The 21,415-nt window shown below is 39.8% G+C and overlaps 1 protein-coding gene across 1 annotated transcript in view; it reads right to left on the bottom strand.

Annotated features, from left to right (window-relative positions):
* The window catches only part of arhgap10 (Rho GTPase activating protein 10), a 108,991-nt gene that overhangs the window by 44,461 nt on the left and 43,115 nt on the right, over positions 1-21,415 (bottom strand). The window contains exons 11-18 of the mRNA XM_072462758.1: positions 20,736-20,817; positions 20,531-20,573; positions 20,374-20,442; positions 19,120-19,194; positions 14,046-14,130; positions 11,825-11,883; positions 6,763-6,868; positions 319-478 (exon numbers count right to left, since the gene is read on the bottom strand). Of these exons, the coding sequence (XP_072318859.1) occupies positions 319-478; positions 6,763-6,868; positions 11,825-11,883; positions 14,046-14,130; positions 19,120-19,194; positions 20,374-20,442; positions 20,531-20,573; positions 20,736-20,817 (679 nt within the window). The remainder of the gene's footprint in view (positions 1-318; positions 479-6,762; positions 6,869-11,824; positions 11,884-14,045; positions 14,131-19,119; positions 19,195-20,373; positions 20,443-20,530; positions 20,574-20,735; positions 20,818-21,415) is intronic.

The following is a 21,415-nucleotide window of genomic DNA, read 5'->3' as shown; positions in this document are numbered from 1 at the left end:
AGAAGAGCGTTTCAAACAGTCATCCGTAGCGCTCCTTTAACATTTTAACATAACTCATTACTCCGTATTTCAGGTCAAAGGACGCTCTTTCAACGACTGCTCGGAGACGCACCGCTCGGCCTCGATAGGATTGCACTTTTCGTAGCTCTTTATACGTTACACAAAACCCCGGAACCACTTACGATTTCTCTTAAGAGCTCCTTTTACAGTTCAGACCTCCATTTATTGCTGCAATTACCTCCAGTGGAACCTACAATTCCTTCTGACGCTCTGAGAGTGCGTAGCGTGTGCGTTTGCCGCGTTCGGTCGGTGCGGTACCTTTCCCTGATGCTCGATGAGGATTTCCACCACGATGTTCTGGAACTTCAGGTCCATGATGGCGGCGACGGTGTCCTCCTGCGGCCGCATCAGCGTGGGGCCAAACACCACGCCCAGGTTGGCGACGGTCATCAGGTTCTGCTTGCAGTGGGCGGCGACGCTGGAGGAGGAGACGGGGAAATCAGGTATTCTCAAACGCAATCAGTCAAGTACAGGAGGTAAAACATTTAGGAAAAATATGAGCCAAAGTGATGTAGGTATTTCAAGATTATTCGGTTAATACATTTTGTAATACTACTATTTAATGTAGCAGCAACACAATCGACATGTTACAGAAAATCACAAAATATGATAAAAATAAATCTCAATCGCTGCACATTTTATAATTTTCTTCAACATATAAATTAACACTACAGCTTCCAAAAAAATAAAGATTAAAAAACTAGGAATTTTCTTATATGTGAAACGTCACATATAATAGAAAAATTAAAAAAAATAAAATAAGGCAGGAATAAAAAATTGGGTTCACTAAATAAGCTTAAGATAAAGTTATACTGAAAACTATGACTAAATATATACACACAATTTACAGTTTGTTAGGCACCTTAAAATGTAGTTAAATAATTGTGATTATTCAGGTCAATATAACTAAAAGAAACAAAAAATTATTGTGAGAATAGTAGGCAGCAAAAATAAGTATTATCGCGTTAATAATCTATACACCAAAATAGTAAAATATGCATCAGAGTGCTTTTGTGTCTGGCAGTTTATAGTGTTAATTCTGAAAATGTTGAATTTGTCACATTTCTTCACACAAACGTTACACGAGGCATGCCAAGATGTCAAATTTTACGATCATTGTGAGAATTGTGAATTTGATTTATTGACAAAACGTTTATGGACCATTTTTTTGTCTTCTCCAAAAACATAGGTCCATGCACATAATTCAAAAAGTGTTAAAAACGGCATGAAATACCAAGAAACACACAATTTCAAATCAACTTCAAGGTTTTGTCACTGATTCGACGGTAGAACATTGGATAAAAGACGTGTAAACACAAACGTTCAGAGTCTCTTTTAAACATGAAGGTCCAGATGTTCTTCACTCATGGTTCATTCATCAGGGAATAACGTCGACTGGGCTCGCGGAGGAAGCACTGAAGCACATTTCATTACGTCAATCAACCGGCATAAGGGCCAGAAACATGAACAATGCTGCTGGTGGTTGGTGAAGCTAACTGGAGGCACTGCTCTGTTTGAAGCTCTTATTCAAGTTCGACCGCAATCACAGATAATCACTTTCGACCGTTCCTTCTGCGGGGAATTGAGTTAGAGCATATGTTACAGGAGTGTGTTGTGAGGTGTTGATGAGTGAAAGTATGAACAAGAACAAGAAGAAATACTCATTCATTTTAAGAGAAGATAAGATATTCCTTTATTGTCCCACATGGGGAAATTTCATTGGTGCAACGCAGGTAGATACAGAGGTAGATACAGAAGAACAGATCACTCAGATTTTTGAGTGCAAGTGGCACATAAAACTGGACTTCAGGTCAAATGTGCTTAAAGAAAGTAAAAGTATTCCACACAGATTTTGAGAAAGAGAATTAAAGCGTTAAATGGGGTGATTTTGATAAAGTATTGGTCAGTTTGAATACAGTTCTTACTTTTTCCGAGTGGATTTTATGTGCTTTTGTTTGCTCAAAACTCAAGTCAAAACCTTTAGGCAGAATGTGACTTAATCTTGTGACTTAATCTTTCTCTATGGTCGACGATTGTCTAAAAATGAGGACTTGAAGCCGAGTTGATGACATTTCATTTTCTTTGGCTAACAGCAGTAATCTTCCAGCCAATAATGATCGATAAGGACTTGGCTTCAACTGATCACTCTGTTTCACAGTTAAATTCACTTAATCATTATCATCACACTACAATTCACACTACTGTATACTTATGTTATGAGCTGACCTCCCACGAATTTACTAGGATTTCAAACTCAAATGTGATATGAAGGAATACGCTCGATACTTCCAATTTCAAAATACTACTTTCTCTATAATATGCTGTCTTATAAAGCTCAAGAACATTCTAAAACTGTCCAGGAAAAGTTACATTTTGTCACGTTAATGTGGATTTCTTTGTATCTGTGCTGTTCAAATTCAAATCTAGCTTTTCCTCTACATTTTTCTGACACAAAGGCTTTATTCGACAGGTCAGTAGCACCGCAAAACATGGAGAGAGAGAGAGGGGAGAGACCTTCGGCAAATGATCATCAAACTCACAACACCGCCTTGGTAACAACCAGATGTGTGCCACGCCCTTACCCACCGCAACACCGGCGAAGCACGCGATATAGTTTCAGGACTAGTTTTTGTATTGTTTAGTATGTGACAACCTGAAGGAAAATATTTGATTTTTCCAAACTGGTTCAGCCCAATTACAATGACTAGAGGGTACTTCCTCTGGTCAAAGGTCAACTTATCCTTGTATAACTGGAAGTCACCAATTTAAGGTTTACATGTTTAAAGATGGGGTACCCAATGTTTCTTTTGTAAATAAATACAGAGAGTTCTTTCTCCGTGTAGTGTAGTGTAAGTATAAGTATAAGTATAAGTATAAGTATAAGTGTAAGTGTAAGTGTAAGTGTAAGTGTAAGTGTAAGTGTAAGTGTAAGTGTAAGTGTAAGTATAAGTATAGTAGCTTTATAAAATGTCTAAATGGTAAATGGGAATTTTAGTGATTCGTAACTTTGTCCATCGTTCGCTTTCGTGCAGTTGTTTTTGCCGCTGAACTGTGCACGCCGAGCTCATTGTTTTTCCAACGCGGCTTTAAACTGCAAACGGCAAATAAACATAACCCAAGGACACAAACCACTAAGCCACAGCAGCCTCACTTCTCGTCAGTTGCATTCCCGCCACCGTCCACGCGCCAACCGGGCCCAAAACTCGCTCCCGAGACCCGGCACCAAGACCACAATAATGATTTACCGTATTTTACTACAAGTTGCACCTTTTTTCATAGTTTTGGCCCGGGTGCAACTTACACTTATATTGATACTTATATACTTATACTCTGGAGCGACTTATATGTGATATTATTTGTTATTTTCACACTTGCAACCGCATTTCATACTTTTTCTTCTCTATAATGCATTTTTGGCGACTTATACTCAGGTGCGACTTATACTCAGGTGCGACTTATACTCAGGTGTGACTTATAGTCCGGAAAATACGGTACTTACATTCCGCATCGTCTATTCTTGAAACAAAACCGTGTTGAAAACCACTCAGCCAATGACTACAACTACTAAACGTTGCCAACTATAAATATAACTCTGAAGTTGCTGTAAGTAACCGGCAAACGTCCAAAGGTCTCATCACTCTTTCATGACATTCCTGTTACACCGACGGCGGAAGTAGGACAGCTCCGGGAGTGCGAGCCGCTTCTCAAAAGGGGTCAGGGAAAAGAAGGTGGCAATGCTTTCAAAGTTGTGGCCAGGTGAGGAGATTTCACACTCCCGCCGTGACGATGCGGCGCGGCATCTACAGAGACAGTTTAAATAGCTTCAAAGGACGGCTTTGAAGACAAAAAAGAAAAACACTGGTGACAACTCACATTTATAACATATCAGAAAGCGCCTCAGATAGGAGTGTGAAATCCTGGCTCTGCTCCTTCCCCTGCAGGACATGCGCGCACGCCAACTTCAGGAAAAAAAATGTTCAAGTCTTTCCAGTCTGGAGAATTTCACGCCGGATAATCCAAATTCAATTTCAATAGCGCTGCCTTTTTACCAGCGCCCGATTCTGCAGCGGGCTTCTATGAATTAAGATCCGGCAGCAGACTTTTGAGAGCCTCGGGGGGGGAAGACGGATTATTTACTTATCTTCAATTTGCTCATATTTAGTTTACAAAAAGCTTGTGGAGGTAAAAAAAAAAAAAAAGGAGGGGAAAAACCTTGTAATGTGGGCAAACACCATTTCTTAAATCTTCAATCAATCCATCTAATCTTTCAAACGGAGCGATGCAGTCAGGGTAGCAGCGGGCGGCGGCGGACGAGGGCGAGTCGGGTAATCGCCGCGGAGGGCTTAATTTGAGTGGTCCGTTTTATTGCACCTCGCTTGGAGACGGGAGCTGCATGTTAAACAGGTTCAGCAGAGCAAGTGCAAGGAGTGCGAACGGTGGTTTCTTTGCACTTTATGTGGAAATCTCCAAACTTATGATGCACAAACGTTCAATCAATACTGACTTAATCATGTGCAATACCGACTTAATCATGTGCAATACCAAATTAATCATGTGCAATACCGACTTAATCATGTGCAATACCAACTTAATCATGTGCAATACCAACTTAATCATGTGCAATACCGACTTAATCATGTGCAATACCGACTTAATCATGTGCAATACCGACTTAATCATGTGCAATACCGACTTAATCATGTGCAATACCGACTTAATCATGTGCAATACAGACTTAATCATGTGCAAAACTGTCATATTCATACGCAATACTGTCATATTCATGTGCATATAACTGCTGTAAATAAGAGTTTACTTTTGCCACTATTATTTTTATTTTATATTTTTTATTTTTTTCTATTCCTTATTAAGAATGAGGTTTTGTCAATAGGAGTTTTGTTTATAAGAGTTTTTCTATTAAGAGTGTTTTTTTCAAAGCTTCCTATAAGTGATCTATTCTCATTTGTGTACCTACTTGCGTTGCAACACCAAAATCTCCCCATTGTGTGGACCAATAAAGGCTCATCTTATCTTCTCTTCAAGCTTTGCATTATTTGTTAGGGACCGGCTCCGCAAACCTGCCGTACTAATCTCATGGCGATCGAAACCTTCATTACTAACTCGGTGAAGCTCTGTTTGAAGCTCTGTTATTCAAGTTCTGAACATAAAGATCTGACTTAGTTGAAGCTACAACGGGTGAGCAGATTTGTGAGGTTGAACAAGTCCTTTTGTTTGACATTCAAGTCACAAGGCGCAGGCAAACAACCCGTTTTTCAGTTAGTCCCACTCACTCACCCGCTTTGTTGAACATAAAACATTTAAAGGAGACCGTGAATGTTTGTCACTTTTTGTTTTGCGTGCTTAGGCCCAATAATTACAAAGATATCAACCATAAAAGAGGTCAACAAATGTGAAATCGGAACAGAATCCACAAATGTTCAAGCTGTTTGCGTCATGTTTGCATCATTTGTTAGGGATCGGCTCTGCAAACCTGCCATACTAATCTTATGGCGATCGAAACCTTCATAACCAACAATAGCTGTTGGTGGTTGGTGAAGCTAACTGGAGGCACTGCTCTGTTTGAAGCTCTTATTCAAGTTCGACCGCAATCACAGATAATCACTTTCGACCCTTACTTCTGCGGGGAATTGAGTTCGAGCATATGTCACAGGAGTGTGTTGTGAGGTGTTGATGAGTGAAAGTATGAACAAGAACAAGAAGAAATACTCCTCATTCATTTTTGAGTGCAAGTGGCACATAAAACTGGACTTCAGGTCAAATGTGTTTAAAGAAAGTAAAAGTATTCCACACAGATTTTGAGAAAGAGAATTAAAGCGTTAAATGGGGTGATTTTGATAAAGTATTGGTCAGTTTGAATACAGTTCTTACTTTTTCCGAGTGGATTTTATGTGCTTTTGTTTGCTCAAAACTCAAGTCAAAACCTTTAGGCAGAATGTCAGTGTTACTTTTCATTTCAGTTCAAAATGCAGTAGTAAATACAGATGTCTGGTCTCAAATGTAGTGAAGTAAAACAAAAACAAAAAAGTAAAAATTTTGGCACAGTTTATTTAAAAAGACTTTCCCAAACTAGTAGGTTTAGTTGAGCAAGAAGTGTCCATGTTTGATTTTCAACTGTGAATCATATGCACAACCAGCATACTGTATACTGCGAGTTAAACTTCAACTAAAGAGTCCAAATGACTTTTATAAACATTTTGTTGTTGGTTTCATTTTGCCCGAGATAACACAATACAGCACATAAACAGAGAAAAAACAGACAACAAATTAAGCAATAAAACGGCAAAGTAAACTTTTAAGACGCAGCAACTTAATTCAATCATCAAAACAGAACTGAGCGTCTTCACTCAAATGCCGTTTGTAAATTTGTCCAATTAGACTCCAGGTTTTTCCCGGGACGCGTGGGAACCCTGACAACGGCGGAAAAAAAAAAAATATCCGAGAAGCTTTGAGCGCGAGCTGCTCACCAGTGGCTGAGAAGGCTGAGAAGATATGGACTGACAGCAGGGATGGGGGAGTGCGGAGAGTGGGAGGGAGTGAGAGAGAGAGAGAGAGAAGAGGAAGGAGAGCGCGAGAGAAAGCATGTGGAGTGAGAATCAGGAGACAGACAGGAGGAGGAGGCGGCGGCGGCGGAGGAGGCGGCGGGCGGTTGCACGGGCCTAAACTTTCGACCCAAACACTCACTTGGCCAGATGCTTCATGAGGAGCCCCAGGACTAGTCGATTTTTCTCGGGCAGTTTGTGCACCAGGCAGTGGATGGCTTGGATGCGAGACTCTGGACTCCCGCCCTCTGTTCAAAAACGCACAACAAAGCACTGGCATTAGACAACAAGGAGAGACCCGGCGCTCGGCGAGTGGCACCGCGCCAACGCCGCCCGAGATCTGGAGCGGCGGCGGCGGTGCAAGAGCTGATATTCAAGCGCGTTTTTTTGGTTTTTTTTTTTACACTCCTGATGAAATGAGCGGGAGGTTTTTGAGCAGGGTGCGATTTGCAGTACATTAAACGGATGAAATTAAGATCTCACTTTTGGTTTTACTCATTACATTACAAACCAGCTCTAACTATGCAACACGGCTGAATGACAACGGGGGAGATACAGTAAGACTCCATGTAGTGCGAGAAGGGGTTTAAATTGTAAATGTGTTAGGCCATTGTAGACAAATGGTTTCAAATCCCATCCAAAAGGTCATTTTCAATCTGAAGGACGTTCTCAGACCAGAGCCTTCAGATTTAAAAACGACTTTGAGATGGAAGTGGAAATGTCTTGATTTTAAAAACAACCATTGTCGACCTTTGAAACCTTTCCTAAGCTGGATCGCTCCTGGACAAACGACAAAAATGTGTTTGAAAGAAATACAGAAACAAACTGTGTACGTTAAACCACATTCTTATATTATATTCTTATACTAGTTCCGACTTTGTTCAGGAAAAGTCCAAGTTCCAGTTTATGTCATTTTTCCAGTATCAATACATTCTGAAACGATACTTTAGTTTCAATATCGTTTTTGGATCATATTTCCCTCGTCCAGGTAAGAAAATTTAACTGGGCAACGTTTGAAGTGAAGCGTGAATACATTTGGCCACTCTTTATATATCCGTCTGAAGGGATTAAACATTTTTTGAAAAGGTAAAACAAACAGAACTCAAAGAAAAAATATTACATTTATAAAAAAAAAACAAAAAAAAACAAAAAAAAAAAACAACTACACGTTAATATTGAAATAAAATAAGTTCTGTTCGGTGCAAATTTGTCTGTCAAATTTGTAGTTCGAATGTCATTTTTCCATCAATTTCTTTGTGATGGCCTTTTTTCCTGCCACCAAAAGCACATTCCAAAAGTATCCATTTATTGTGTCCACGACAGGAGATCTGAGGCCCAAGTACATCGTTCTAAACCCGAGTGGAGTGGTCCTTTCTATAGTTTCAATCGTGACAAGTATCTAGCTGTCAATTACTTTGAAAACCCTAATCGCAAGTACGTAAATCCCTTTTGTGGGCGACCCATGAAACGCAACGGTACACATTTCTCTAACCCCTTCGCTCCATTTCATTAGCACATTTAAAATGAGCAAAAGTTTGCGATCCTACACCAGCGGAGCCATCGGAGACGAGACGACACAGCAGCCGCCGTCGCCGCATCACGTTCCCCCACAGCCCTGGAAACGCCAAGTGGAGGAAGAGAAGTGCGATGTTGATACACGCTCTGAAGCCTCCCAGAGCTTTGGCAGCGACGCTCGGTGCGCTGCTGCGAGCTTTACATTACAGACTCTGCCCCCCCCCCCGCTGCCGGATCATCTCTTAAACATTCGCTCGCACATGGGCATCTGACCGCCCACACGCCACAAACAGACGCTCACCAAAATCATTACTATGGGAACGCCGAGGATTTAGACTAGCGAGGAGGCTGTCACCCTTTGGAAATAATATTCATCGCTAATCCATTTCCCCTTCTCGTTAGGAGGGCATTGCGAGGGCCTGATAAAAATGTCAAACCCGGGCCCATAATAGCGCTCGTTGTAATGCGAGTCGCGCGTTTGGCTGGCTTTAAACACGTTTGATGCAGAAAAGACTGGAGGTGGGTGAATAAGAAGCTCCTCGACAAACACAGGGGCAATTTAAGGGCGTTGCAGTGAAAGGCGAACGGACACCTTTTAGCCGCGGGTTAATGTCGTTTCTGTTCTGAGACGGGATATACTTCCTGTTCAGTGTTATATAATGTAGGTGTTTGGCCCGACTTAAGGAGGGCGCAGTGTCATAGTTGTTTAATCTGACTGTAGCGCGTTTACTTGAAGGATAAGGTGAAGGATAAAGACTGGAGCGGTGTTGAATTTCTGGTAAAATTATCATTTCGATCGACGAGATGGAATTTCAGTATCGCAAAGAATGTTCAGAAAATGTTATTTAAAAACAATACGGTGACTGCCTGCAGCTTAGTTTCCCAAAGTATATTTTCCATTCATTTTTTCAACAACTTTTCTGCAAAAAAAAGTGATTTAAAAAGTTTGACTTTTTGAACTGAAAACAACTGCGTTATGGACATTAGTTAGAAAGCCTCCGCTTTCACTCTTTTCTTTTTCATTCAGACCCTATGTTGAAAATGAATGGCAAACGAACTTCAAGTGGAAACAATTTACAATCTGTTTGCCCTTCTGGTTTTTAAATTTTAATTTAAAGAAGTCAGATATTTCAGTTCACGTTGCAGTTATGCTTTATGCAGGTTTAAAAATAATGTCTTTCTCTGCACTATTGACCAGGATGTAACATAGATTCTACTGTGGGAACTGTGCTAAAAAGTACAATCTACTATTTGTAGTATAGTAGATTTTATTATTTACTTATTACTATATTGATTTAATGCTCAATAAATGATCGCTGGAATGAAATATGTTCATCATTATTTTTTGTACTATTTTTACTATTAATAATAATAATAAAATATATTATTATTATTTAATTTATTTTGTATTTATTTTACATATTTTGCTAGTGTTTATTTTGTACTCTGTGCAGCACTTTTTGAGACTTTGTGTTGGTAAAATGTACTATGATAAAGTTGGATTGGAAATATTTTGGGGCACAATATTTATCACATGTTCCTTAATTTGAGATATTATTTGAGCTGTAGAGAGTTGAATAAATACCTTCTATGGTTCAAGGGTTTGGTGGGATTATTCTGCTTTCGGGTTACGGCATCAGTGACATAAAACAGTTTCAGTACCATTGTTTACCGAGACGTTTTTGCGGTAACGATACACTGCAACACTTAAATGTGTTCTTGTGACGGCTCGCGCTGAAGTACAAACGTATCAGTGATAATGACTTCGGCGCGTGAACTCATATCGCCTTTAATTGATTGCAGAAGTTGGGTGGAAAGTAACAGGGGAAAATGGCAGCTGTCGCCGAGTCGGGAAATAAGCGGTGGCATTTTGCCGTTGCTGTCTGACAGCTCGGTAAACCTGTAAATATATGCAACGTTAGAAAAGCATAACCTGAGACCGAAGGGAGGATTTTTCCCCCCATTTTTCATCACGTATAAATTGTCCGTTTACGGTCTAAACTAGCAATGATCAAACATGATTCGTCTTTATTCAGGTTAAGTCAAATGCCCTATACATTATGCCGCTAAATAGTATGTTTTCTGCCCACTCGCTGGCACAGAAAGTACATGAAGTCAAGTTAGCAAAAACTATCGAAAATGTGTTGTTTATTCAGCCATTGTACCGTAATTATGAATATCGTCTCCATTGTCGGAACGTTTCAAAGAAAGCTTTTAAATTGGTGCTTTTTGAAACTTAAACCTGAATTACACCCAAATAAAGCATGAAGTAATTGGTTAAGAGTGATTTGGTTTAGTGACTACTTAACTAAAAGGAATGACTTAACCTGTTACGAGGAGGTGGGACGGGACTGTTCTTACTTTGTCCACCGTCTGATAAAAGGAAATATCAAGCTGCTGGACATGTTAAGTTTGTACTCCAAAACATAAAATGAATTAGCAATGGGATTTTTACATGGATTCCACCTGGACTATTTTACAGCAAGTCCCTAAATTTCATTTTTAGTTAAATCAACTTTAAAAGAGGAAATGTTGAAACCAAACAAATGCTCAAACGAGTGTCAATCAGAGCATTCCTCCAGCTGTATTGTTCTTTAGACTTACCAAAGAAAATCTAAATATTCTGAATCAAATCTGATATTCCTCTGTGCAGAGCTTGATCTCACTAAGCGTTCATAAACTGTAAATGAGGCTCATTTTAGTCTAGCGTTTTGGGAAAAATATTAAGCAGCTTGAATCATTCTTAATAAACTGTGTTCATTATGAAAGTAATAAAGCTCATGTTTTTATCAAAGTTTAGTTATTATAAAGTGGGTACCATCAACATTTAACTCATAAGAATACTCATTATTATTTCTCATTATGTGATTTCAATATGTGTTGTTATTATTATTATTTTTCAGGTCACAAGATTATTTTAATAAGAAAAACATAATAATTGTGACAATTTTAGTCATTCAAGTTCAATCTGTACTCCAAAAAAAGTAAACCTAATGTAAATGTTTTAGCTTATTCTTTTCATTTTTTTTTAAATTTGCAAGCAGTTCATATAATGTACTTGATGATAAAGCTTTACTTTATCGTTCAGAAATGAGAACATAATTTAATTGAAAAACTAAACATAAAAATGTGCTATAATGATCTCCCTACTGTTAATATTGCTAAATGTATATAGTTTATTGAGAATATATAGTTGAATTTTATTTAAAAATTATTATCCCATGTGCATGTATAATACATGAGTTTGAACCCTAAACCCTAGTGGTTTAACCATTTAAACCAGATGCCTTTACTGTCGATACCCACATAGAGTGTGGACGAAGACATCCAATAAAGTTAAGGCAAATCTGTCCAAAGTGATTTTCAGATTAAGTTTGAAAGTATAATCTTTTCAATTTTTCAAATTGAATCACTCGCGACCCCTAACGGGAACAAACGGTAGAAAATGAATGAATGAATTTAGCCTGTTATCAAAAGTATCTATTTATTGTGTCCATTGCAGGAGTTTTGAGGCCCAGATACACAGCTCTGAAGGTAAGTGTGACGCCACAACAATCTGCAGCGCTTTATTCATCTCCAAAAACACAGCCACGACAATTTAAACATGAATCAAATAAGCTATTCAAGGCACATTTTGTTTACCTTTAGAACACGTATCTGGAGGTGGAGTGCGCGGTGTTGGAACTTACTTGCCGGGTTGATGAACTCTTTGTACAGTCCATAGGTCATCAGCGGCTCGGGGAGACTCCTTGAGGAAGACAACAAACAAAAAGAAAGAAAGAAAAGAGGGAGAGAGGGAGGAATGAAGAGAGGGAGGGAGGAATGGAGAGAGGGAGAAGGAGAGTTCAAGTTAGTGAAGGGGACAGAAATAGCGCAGTTTTATAGGGTTGGTGGACACTGGAATGATTAATGCGGCTGGGATGGCGGAGAGAATTAGACGGCGTATGCGTTGTGATAACCAAGTTCATCTGAAGGTACTGGAGACGGGCCAAAAGCTCTTAGCCTCAGAGCAAACAGAGCCACTGAAGATAGGACCAGGACTGTGTGAAAGACACGGTGCAGAAAGTGTAGACAAAACAGCAAAAATACACAAGAATCTATATCACAGAACGATGAATATATTTGCTTGTTACATCCTAGTTATAGCCTTGTTTTGGCCTTGCTTTTGAAACATGGACGTATTGTGTTAAAAAGTATAATAAAATATTGCTGTATCACAATACAAAATATAGTCAAATATATTTTTCTCATATCGTGCTGCCCTACATGAGGTTCATATTGAACATGAGGTTTGAAAGAGGAGTTAAGGAGAGCATTTTTGTTAAAAAAGATAAGCCCTCTTTAAACAGAAGAGGTTTAAGGTTCAACCTACCAGTCATATACAATAATGTTTTGAAGCCATGGGGAGGGAGGGGCCCTGGTCATTCTGATGCTAATGAGAAACTCAGTGAGGAGGGATTCAGTTGAATATAAAAACACTTAACTAAATCAACACTTCACTAAATTAACACTTAACGCCTTATGATTTCCAATTTCATCACTTTCAAATTTACTTTTGTTTATTTCACTACATTTTGGCCAATTCAAACCGTTTGCCCTCATTTTCTCACCCTTAAAAAATATCTCGATCTCAATTGGTTCTTTCTTGGTGAAAAAAATATAATAATAATAATAAAAATAATAATAAAACAACCTTTAGAATCATGACCTGAGCATCATCCCATGTGCTAGCACACGTCAGCACGTGTCAATTTGCCGGAGGAATGTTGCTTTGCCAGTCGAGCTCAAAGGTTTTCAAATGCCCGAAATGTCTCAATAATTCACAGAAAACTAAGCTGACTTAAATTAATATTAATACAAACATTAGACTAACTTGGTCATTAGGGAGCAAAATATGACTTATGGAAAAGACCAGAAGGCAACATAAGAAAATCACTTTAAAAAAGGTTTTAGTGATTGACACTGCAACATTTCATGGGCATTCCAATTAGTGTTCACATAAAGTGGATATAATGGTAGGCAGAACTGATGGAAGGTCTGCCAGATCTCCATGGAGACAAGCAGGCCACACTAACCAGGTCAGATCTGTGGAGAGGAGACACTGCCCTATTTTTTGCCACTTAATAACTGTAATCGAACAGTTGATAGACAAGTTATATTGTCATTACATTACAGGAAAAGTAATAACATTTCCATGGAAACAAGTAGGGGGCAGAAAAGTTACATGGTGTATATATAAAAAATATATATATAAATAATAACACTTTGGGTCAGTGTTACGAATAATCTTTGAGTCAGTGTTACGAATAATGTTTGAGAAGTAACAGGAAGTAAAATGTATTAACGCTCAATTAGTCAGTACCGTATTTTCCGGACTATAAGTTGCACCAGCCAAAAAATGCATAACAGAGAAGAAAAAAACATATATAAGTTGCACGAGTGTAAGTATATAAGTATAAATATAAGTAAAAGTCACACCCCGGCCAAAACTATGAAAAAAAGTGCGACTTATAGTCCGCAAAATACGGGTAATAACTTTTTACATTATTTATTGATTTAATGTATTTATATGTATTTATTATGCCTCAGAAATATTAAACATACAATTTAACCAGTTAATGTAAACATAATAAATGTAGGATTCCTGGTGGATAAAATATATTCTAGTTCTAGTAGTAGATATTATTTGAAAAAAAAAAAAAAACACAATATTCGCTCTCTTCTGATTCGATACTGGAGTCATTTTTTGTGATAAAAACCTGTTTTCCGAGCAAACGACATGTGTTTACTCTCTAGAATCTTGATGAAAAATTACTGAATAGTCAATGATTAGTTCAGTGTAGTCAGTGCAATATTATCTTCAACATAACCCGGTTTATTAGTATTGTTTACTGACTAGAAAACACTTACCTTAGATAAAGCTTTAATGCACTGGTTACAGTTTTCACATCCCAGTCCTCACTCACAGACAGATCCACATCGTTGCTTTTCTCATCTGTAAAAATTACGACAGAAAAACAAACAAAAGTGAATAAGAACAAACCCGATATAAAATCAACAATCTAAAAGTATTATTTATTTCATTTGTTGATACTAGATGGGGCGCTTCTATTGAGCAGTCATTCAAAAACCCTCATTATCAGTACTTTCTTTCATTGTTGTAATTAACAAGCGGCAGCCGGGAAAGTCCAAACAAGTAATATAAATATGTAACTTGTAATTATCCAGAGGAGCATAAAAAGCAGCGCTACCAGCCTGGAGGGGTTTGCGTCGGGCCCCAGCGGAACGTTGACGGAAGTTACAGCTTGTGTTGCTTCTACACTCATTACAACTTTAATTAATCCCTTACTGCTGCAGCGTCTCCGCGGGGACCAGAGGGCTGTGTTGTGCTCCGACGGTGAAGGGGGGCGTTAGCCACACTGTTAACTAACATGGGATTAATAACGAGGCTGCGCAAGTGCAAGGCCAAAATGTTTTGATTCAGTGAGAGGCGAGGGGAAAGACGACACTTTTTATAACTTCAAAATTGTTAATTAAATAGGTATAAGTAGCACGTATGAATCTCCAAACTTCGCAGCCGCAGAACCTAACGCGACCTCACAGCCAAAGCACCTACTTCCTGACGTACGGTGGGAAGTAGGCGCTACTTCCTGACGTGCGGTGGGAAGTAGTCGCTCCTTCCTGACGTACGGTAGGAAGTAGTCGCTCCTTCCTGACGTACGGTAGGATGTAGGCGTACAGTAGGAAGTAGGCGATCCTTGATGTACGGTGGGAAGCAGGCGCTCCTTCCTGACGTACGGTAGGACGTAGGCGCTCTTAACTGACGTACAGTGAGAAGTAGGCGCTCTTTCCTGACGTACGGTGAGAAGTAGGCGCTCCTTCCTGACGTACGGTGGGAAGCAGGCGCTCCTTCCTGACGTACGGTGGGAAGCAGGCGCTCCTTCCTGACGTACGGTGGGAAGCAGGCGCTCCTTCCTGACGTACGGTGGGAAGCAGGCGCTCCTTCCTGACGTACGGTGGGAAGCAGGCGCTCCTTCCTGACGTGCGGTGGGAAGTAGGCACTCCTTTCCTGACGTACGATAGGAAGTAGGCGCTCCTTCCTGACGTACGGTGGGAAGTAGGCGCTCCTTCCTGACGTACGGTGGGAAGTAGACGCTCCTTCCTGACGTACGGTGGGAAGTAGGCGCTCCTTCCTGACGTACGATAGGAAGTAGGCGCCCCTTCCTGACGTACGGTGGGAAGTAGGCGCCACTTCCTGACGTACGGTGGGAAGTTGGCGCCACTTCCTGACGTACGGTGGGAAGTAGGCGCTCCTTCCTGACGTACGGTGGGAAGTTGGCGCCACTTCCTGACGTACGTACGGTAGGAAGTAGGTGCTCCTTTCTTTGCTTGCCCAGTGATATGATGGCTCTCTCTCAGTCCGGCGTTTCGTGTTTGCGTCCGCTTCCGTTGGACCGCGGCCATGGCAATGGGTGAGAGGAGTGGGAGGTCTTTCCTGGGCGACTTGGGAAAAACGCTGCCTCCTCCCACACACCTTGAACTATTGCGGGCGTGCAGAGGTGGTGGACTACTCGGGTAATAGTATTCTGACTAAAAACACTAGTGGAGATGGACACGACAGTGGTGGTTTAATGATTTTTAATTACTGAAGAATGAGAATGTCTCTTTATAAAGAGTTGGTGTATTAATCGGTCATTAAAAAATAAATAAATAATAATAAAGTTCACTAATCAATGACAAAAGTAGTATGTGTGAATGTGTGTGTGTACGTACGTACGTATGAATTAATTAATTAATCAATGTGTCACCATGAGGAGGCGGGGCTTATCAGTCAGTGGACCTGCTTCTATTACTAAGCCATTTTAGATCAATATTGTGGTTTACAATGAACAAAATGATGATATACTTATGTTATTGTTCAATACTAAGTACGTAAAGCAGCACAAAATGTCTCCTTAAAAAAATGTAAAGGAGAAAATTTACCAGACGTTATAACTAAAGTAAAGATCACATCTACTACAGTCTCCATAGAAGTTTCAGACAATATTGCGGTATTCATCAAATATAGTACATACTATTATAAAAAAGTAAATAAAAGATTGTCTGAAAAAGTAAACCATTTATAAAAAGGCAGAAATAACCTCCAATAATTTATTTATAAGCACTCAGACAATAACTAGCATTTGTAGATGGCTTATAATGCTTTATAAATGTTATTAAGCTATTAACCAATGTACAAAAAGAGCCTTAATAAGCTGCTTATTAAAAGGCTTTCAATAACTAAGTGATAAATGCTAATAAATGCCTTATAAGTGCTTAGAAACAAAAAACAAGTGCTTATTAATGCCTTATAAATAGGAAAGTTCATCTAAAGTGTTCTTATAATCTTAAGTAACTGGTCTAAGTATAAGTACTGCACTGGCAGACTTTGTGCGCTGCATACACGTTTCCAAAGCTGCAGTGTTTGCTGGTCGTTTAGAATACAGTGTAAAAGACAAGAGTGCTCTCGAAGAGGCACAAAGGTAAAACATTTGCCTTACATTGCCTTACAAGGTATTACATTTGCATGAGAAGTGTGTCTACAACACCAGCGCCGTGAACAGCACTTGAAGTGTTAATGAAGTTGCCAGCATGATTCTGCAGATTATCAGGGAAAAAGGCTGGAAATGTTTGGCAGAGGAGAAAGTTGGGCTGGCGACACTTAGGACACGTAGGAGAGAGCGAGTTGAAATTCAAAACACACGTCTGTAAGAGAGCTTGTGTCAGTGGGAGACCAGGGGGAGAGAGACCAGACCAGGGGGAGAGACCGGGGGTGAGACCAGGAGGGAGAGACCAGGAGGGAGAGACCAGGTGGGGAGACCAGGGGGGAGACCAGGGGGGAGACCAGGGAGGAGAGACCAGGAGGGAGAGACCAGGTGGGGAGACCAGGGGGGAGACCAGGGAGGAGAGACCAGGAGGGAGAGACCAGGTGGGGAGACCAGGGGGGAGACCAGGGAGGAGAGACCAGGGGGAGAGACGGGGGGAGACCAGGGAGGAAAGACCAGGGGGGAGACCAGGGGGGAGACCAGGGAGGAGACCAGGGAGGAGACCAGGGAGGAGAGACCAGGGGGGAGACCAGGGAGGAGAGACCAGGGGGGAGACCAGGGAGGAGAGACCAGGGGGAGAGACGGGGGAGACCAGGGGGGAGACCAGGGAGGAGACCAGGGAGCAAGCAGCAGGCTTTCCAAAAGGACAAGGGACAAGTACAGCTAAAGGGGGAGGAGAGAGGGGGGCACGAGGAGGGCGAAGCAGACACCATTTCAGAGACGACGCTCGTCATTGTGGGTGAATGAACTGAAAAAGGACGGACAAGTGGTTTGGAGGAGGAAAAGGAGGCTCAACTCGGAGGTGTGAAATCAGTACAATTACAAAATTGTGGAGTTTATTCCGTCTGTCACGTAGGAGAGAAAAATAAATACAACTTTTAATTTCAGTCAAACAAAAAAGAAGTGTACTTTGTTCTAGAGTTGTCAAAAGCATTGCAAATAAGATGCTAATCAAAACTAAACTGGTATAAAAGCCTTTCGTAAACAGTTTCAGAATGATTTTGAACTAATAGAAGAACACATGGCAACATAAAGAAAATATTATGATTTTGCTTTGAAAATGACTCAATTCTATCGTCTAAAACACATTTGTTGTCGTTTGTTGTAATTGTGGTATAGAAATTGTCAGAGTATGGAGCCTTTTCTTAGTGAAGGGCTGAAACTAAATTTGATGCATGTGCTCCCTGCTCTCGTCCCCATTTCCTGCTAAACTGTAATGTCAAATAATAAAGCCCTCAGGCCAAAAAAAACCCTTAAAAAGAGAAAATAGGAAAATTAATAAATGAAACTGTTTTCATCAAAGACTAAATTTGCATGCATGTCTTTGGACGGTGGGAGGAAGCCGGAGAACCCGGAGAAAACCCACAGTAACACGGGGAGAACATGCAGACTCCACCCAGAGAGATCATGTGATGTTTGTCTGGTCCGGGAATCGAACCCACGATCTCGAACCACGAGCGCTAACCGCCTTTGCCACCGTGCACCCCTATATTATGAATACATTTGTATTTATTTATTCTAATAGTGATGTAATATTGGAAAAAGAAACAAAACTCTTAACAGGCTTTTTCACGTTCATATTCAAAAGTGTGATTTAGTTTGACCGAGTTTGTTTAGTTTTTGCAGTTTCAATGTTGACGCATTTTTGTTTAAAAGGGAAGAATTTTAACAACATGACTTCCCCGTCTCCGTGGATGCGAGGTAAATATGTCCAAATCAAATCCAGCTTTACCTGATAACTACTGTAATGCTGATTTATCCTTAATCACAAAGACACGGGACGTTCAAGTTGTTCATGTCAATGTTTTACTTCTCAGTTGTGATTGTTGTTCCTTTTTTAAACCATTAAGAGCTCCTATTTACATTTTTACTCGATCTTTTGTAATTTTGACTTCATTTGGTGTATTTATACCCGTCGTAATTATAAATTATAGTTTTACACCAATCGAGCAGGTATTTGTGGAGAAAACGTTGAAAAATCTGTAGAAAATGACAGTAAGTGACATCACACTAGGAAGTCCAGTTATTTCAGACAAAGTTCATGCAGAATTTACACCCAAAAAAATGAAAAATGTCTGACTCTCTTACATTAACATTAATCCACAAAATAAAGTTGCTCTCATATATTTGTATTCGTCAAAAAATTGTGACATTAGATGAGCTTTTGCCCAGTGTTTGCTGGGTAATTTCCAACTGTGATGTCATCAATTACAAACAGGAAGTGACATTATAAACCTAAAAAATATGCTATTCTGTGATCATATTTTTTAGCAAAATTCTAAATATATCCATCTCAACTGTATTTCAGTTCAGTGAGTCGTCCGACCTGTAGGAGGCGCTTTAAATACAATATAGCAAATAGAAAAGTCTGTGGACAACAGAAATGGAAAATAACGTACCTATCATGAGTAAGACAAGCTTCTGGACCTTAGAACTGACCCCGACCACTCTGTACAAGCCTTGGTCATTGATGCCTACAAAAACACAGAAGACGACAGAAAAATATCACCAACACACAATAAAAATGCAAAAAATGAAATGGTCAAATGGTCAAATATACACTGTAGACTAGACTTTTATATGTGGAAGCTAGAACTTTGTGAATCACTGCATCCAATTGAAGTTAGCGGTGCGTCCAACCCCTTGTCAATAGTGAGGCAGGTACGCCCTCTAGTGTACAGTCCATGGCATCACATTATGATCCATATTTATTTATCTGACGGGACAATGCAGACAGACAGTTAAAAGCAGAGCATGCGGCACATACAGAGTGTATAAGTAATTCTCCTGTTCCTGCTCAGGCTTTTCCCTCCCCATTGCACTTAAAAACATTATAAAAGGGACATACTTCAAACCCATTTTTACAACAGTGCAGTCCAACATTTAAAAACACACATAATACAATATTTATAGGTGGGTACATCTTTGTTTTGCTTTTTAACGTTGAGGTGAACAAGTTAAAGGAGACGTATTATGCCGTTTTACAGGTACTTTGTATTGAACTGAAAACTAAGCAGAGTGTAATGATAGACTTTGTTCCTTGTTAACCACAGTATTGATCTAATATTGATTTAAAAAGACTTAATAAAAGAAACAGCCCCACTGACTTCCTGTTCAAAACTGCAGAACTGATAAGCCCTTCATAGTGACATTCCTTTTTAACAAGCAGTGGATTTTCATTTATGTGTTTTTCCTTCTGAAATGTGGCTTTGTAACATTTTAGGGTCTTTTCAAATAATTGCAACAGAGTACAGGATGTGGGCGGGGCTAGGGGGTGGGTGAAAACAGGAATTCTCTGAACACTCTAGCTTCAGTTGCAGTTACAATATGTGATCACTCAAACATGCAGGAATCAAACAATCAGTCAAAATATTACTTTGATTAGACTAATGACGAGGTTTAAAGTTCATGAATGTGGATTTTGCGCAATAAACATAATAAACTTTGATATGCATTTGAGTTCGGTGCGCCGCGAGTTCCACAGTTTAGTCTTAAAAAAAAAAAAAGAAAAAAAGGTGGACTGTCTGTACGCGGTTCTGTGGTGTGGGATTGTACAGTTATCACTAAAAGGTGCCTCTAGTGGCTCGTCTATGAATATGTGCACTTATTGCGACCTAAAGAGTAAACATTCCTGTATTATGATCGATACTCACCTCTCTTCTCGATGGCGTTGATGGCGTTCTTCACAAAAGCCAATCCCACGTCATCAAGCTGCGCGTCGACTGAAAGAAATATTCAAATATAAATCAAAATGTCCCGAAATTTATTGCAAAAAAGGCGGACATATTTAAAGTTGAGGCTGCTTCTTACTTCCTCTTTCTTTTGAATACGTTCTTCCCAGACAGTGCCCGATCTGTCGAGGGAAAACACATTTCTAGGTAATATGCACAGTGCACACAAAAAAAAGCAGTGTTTAACCGACGTTTAATTTTGACAGTATGTGTGCAGTGTTTAAAAAAGGAAACTGGCACGTTGCGTGTTGAGAAGTGCGAGCGTGGCAATATGAATGACTCACAGGTTCTTTCCCACCCATCGCCTGCATCCAAAACTTCTGGTCGTCTTCCGATAGAGCTTGTACCGTCAGCACTGTTCCAGGCCTGGGGAAATTTACACCAATAGTAGTACTTTTGCAATTTGTAATGACTTGAAAAAAATTGGAGGAATAAGAAATGATCACAAATAAGGAATGTATTAATAAGAAAAGTAGTGTTTTGTGTGTTAAACAATTGATATGAGATTATAACTTATACTTAAGCCAAAAAGAAACAAGAAGTTATAGAAGGAGGATAGAATGAAACATTCACAAAATGTTAAAGATAATTTGTAACACCGATTTGATATTTGCAATTTATCACTTACACAGCACATTAACACAATATGCTAACAAACATTATATTTTCATTATTATATTCTGAAGCTGCTTTGGCGTGAGAATGGGGATGTGACGTGTCAAATGTCCATTCTAAATCTGGGCCATTACGTGTCTATTAATACAGAAAAGGGGCCAGTCCGAGTCGAGTCACGTGACAAAATTAGATATCTATTACAAGTGTGACCGATCTCCCAAATCCCAGTATTCAAAGCGCAATTCTGTATCTTTCAATGCATTAAAAAAAGGAGACCAATTCCAAATGGTAAAGGGTCTGCGCGCTGACGCTCCGGGCGTCCCTGCTGCTACAACAAACAGACCCCGTG

Source organism: Eucyclogobius newberryi, unplaced genomic scaffold (assembly GCF_026437365.1).
Source record: "Eucyclogobius newberryi isolate DKJ021-1_F unplaced genomic scaffold, fEucNew1.0.hap1 SCAF_4, whole genome shotgun sequence".
Classification (NCBI taxonomy): Eukaryota; Metazoa; Chordata; class Actinopteri; order Gobiiformes; family Gobiidae; genus Eucyclogobius; species Eucyclogobius newberryi.
Note: the sequence above shows the minus strand (reverse complement) of the source record. Positions and strands in the feature narration are given on the sequence as shown.